At 38.7% G+C, this 2,500-nt stretch overlaps 1 protein-coding gene across 1 annotated transcript in view; it reads left to right on the top strand.

Moving 5' to 3' along the window:
* The window catches only part of LOC137970769 (uncharacterized), a 9,104-nt gene that overhangs the window by 6,516 nt on the left and 88 nt on the right, over positions 1–2,500 (top strand). Inside the window, exons 4-5 of the mRNA XM_068817336.1 lie at positions 556–664; positions 2,011–2,500. The exon at positions 2,011–2,500 is cut by the window's right edge and continues 88 nt beyond it. Coding sequence (XP_068673437.1) covers positions 556–664; positions 2,011–2,139 — 238 coding nt within the window. The 3' untranslated portion in view covers positions 2,140–2,500. The remainder of the gene's footprint in view (positions 1–555; positions 665–2,010) is intronic.

Raw genomic sequence — 2,500 nt, 5'->3', positions numbered from 1 at the left:
GACACAACACTTTGTGATGTCTATTGTGATGTACCAGGAATCTCATTATGTCGGAGTATTGGACATAAGTGAATAATTTGACAGAGAGATCTTTAGTTATTCCTTGTTTAAGGTTCACTGGAACATCTAGAATTTCCCCCATTATAGTTCAATTTTTTTTCAATACTCCAGTTACTTATTTCTTAAAGTATTTTGGTGCCAAATTTCGTAAAGTTCTAACCAGTGGTTCTCGAGAAATAGGCGTATTTCTGAGAAACCTTTTCCACATTCAATTGCAATTTTTCAACTTACTACGCATACGCTGCATTTAACTGGGTTCTTTCGATAACAGCTAAAAATCTGTGAATTGCGGAGTTCTTTGCATCGTTACCTTTTCTAACATGCATTTCTCATAAAAGACTATATAGAGAACCATCAAAACAGATTGTTGAGTGATTGTAATAGGTGTGGTTTGCTCTTAACAAATAAAAGTGGCCTTGGGGGAATGAGTGCAGTGTAAAATTATGGAGGCACTCTTAAATTATTATTTATATATTTTTTATGTGGTTTAAATAGGAACACAGCAGAGGTTTTTCCCATGATTGCATCAAATCTTGCTAGTTTTCCAACATTGCTAGAAAATATTGCATGGATACGAAAATTCTCTTTGGCAGATGGCCAACTGGTAAGTATTCCATTATGTACAGTTTTGGAGAGAGTCTTCCTGTCTTGTAAAGTAACTTAAAAGTACATGTACCTTGATAAAAAATAAACACTTGTAAGCCAACCATTTTCTTCAATGCATTTAATTTTCGTATTTTTTTATGATGATGATCAACTAAATTGCTAATTCTTCCTTGTCACCAGTTGTAGTCACTGCTACTGCTACTAGTAGCATGTTTATGCTTGCTAGTCAATTTCATGAGTCGATTGCCATGTTCTTTTCGCGCTTCCCGCGCCACATTTCTTGTGGAATTTCAGGCAAGCCATTTCACCTTTATCCAAAGAAAAACGTTTGTGATGCCATTTGTGCCCAGTTTCATTTCTGCCCACTGGGCAGTGTGAGACCGCACTTTGCGAAAACATTCCTCAGTGGGATGTGTTAGCATACTTCAGGGGCACCCAACGAGAATACCTTTCAAAACCACTTAAACCTAACACTGTTAAACGTATTTTAGTATTTAAACGGTAGATATAGGCATATTTTTATCCCCTAAAAACTTTTCATCTGTTCGGATTCTCTAGCTGAAAGTCTAGTGATCCGAAAATTATAGGAATTAGAACTTAACTTTTGGAAAATTTCAGCCAGAAAAAAGGCTCCCGAAAATTCTAGGTGACCTTTTCAGGGTAAAAATCCGTTAAAAATGGGCAATTATAACATGTTTTAGATGTTCGATTTCCTAGGTCAGGAAGGCAAGCAAGGAATTTTACAACAAATGTTCTGAAAATTCTAGATCTCAAATCGTCTTCCGAACAGATATTTTCCGAAAATTGACGTTGGGTGCCCTTGACACTTGCCCCAAAAAAGCTGACCTCAGGTCAATGTTGGCTTTGAGCTGGTCAACAGCCTGCTGAGTCTGTGTGTGGTGCCCATTGGGTCAGATGTTGTATCAGTGTGGGCTCTGATCAACAGAAGGTACACTTAGTGCTTGTTCCATTGTGCTTGCCATAATGGAGTTGCCTGAATGTGAAGGACGGTTAGCAAAAGTACAGTAACTCAATTAAGGGGCTTCCACAAAGCTTTCTTATGGTTATTCAGAGGATTGAAGGTAAAACATGAAGGAAAAGAGTTAACTCTTTGACTGTCATGTGACACATGTGAATGCTGTTTGCTTTGTTATTAATGGGCGGTCACCAACATCAAAGGCACAGTAATCACTGCACCAAAACTAGCAAGTGCATGCAAAGCAATGTTAGTTACAGTAGCAATGTAGAAAACAAACATCTCATGCATCAAATGCCTCTCCTATCCCCATGACGCATGCAAGGGTATGTAAAGAGGACTTGTTTTTTGTTCTTTTTGACTTGTAGCTTGGAGTCCTGTCCTCAATTGAATCCATGTTTGCTGAGATTCAGAGCTTCTACCAGGCTTTGTGCCAGAGTAGAAGCCTCATGTCATGCCTTCAAGAGGAGAATGACAAACAAAAGGATACCCTGTAAACATAATTGACATGCCATTCCATTCTGTAACCTTGACGGTTCATTTGGTATACTTTCAGTTTACTTTGGGAGTTCTTATTTCATGACTTAAGAATGGAATTTGGACCAACACCAGATGCGATCAGAAGCATGCTGACGTTTCTTATACACTACCGTGAAATTATTTTAAAAGGGTCCATTTGCCATATTTATTGAACTAATTCATCGTTATGCCTTGCATGAACATACGCATGCCCCACATGTGGCTTGCAGCTTTGGTGTTGATGTCTGAAGTGCCAAATCCCATTTCAGTCCACAAAGTGCGCAGGCAAGAGGCAGATGGACACTTGTTTAGCACGGTGGTTTCTGAGATACAATGCAC

The sequence above is a fragment of the Montipora foliosa genome, chromosome 9 (genome assembly GCF_036669935.1).
Source record: "Montipora foliosa isolate CH-2021 chromosome 9, ASM3666993v2, whole genome shotgun sequence".
NCBI lineage: Eukaryota > Metazoa > Cnidaria > Anthozoa > Scleractinia > Acroporidae > Montipora > Montipora foliosa.
Note: the sequence above shows the minus strand (reverse complement) of the source record. Positions and strands in the feature narration are given on the sequence as shown.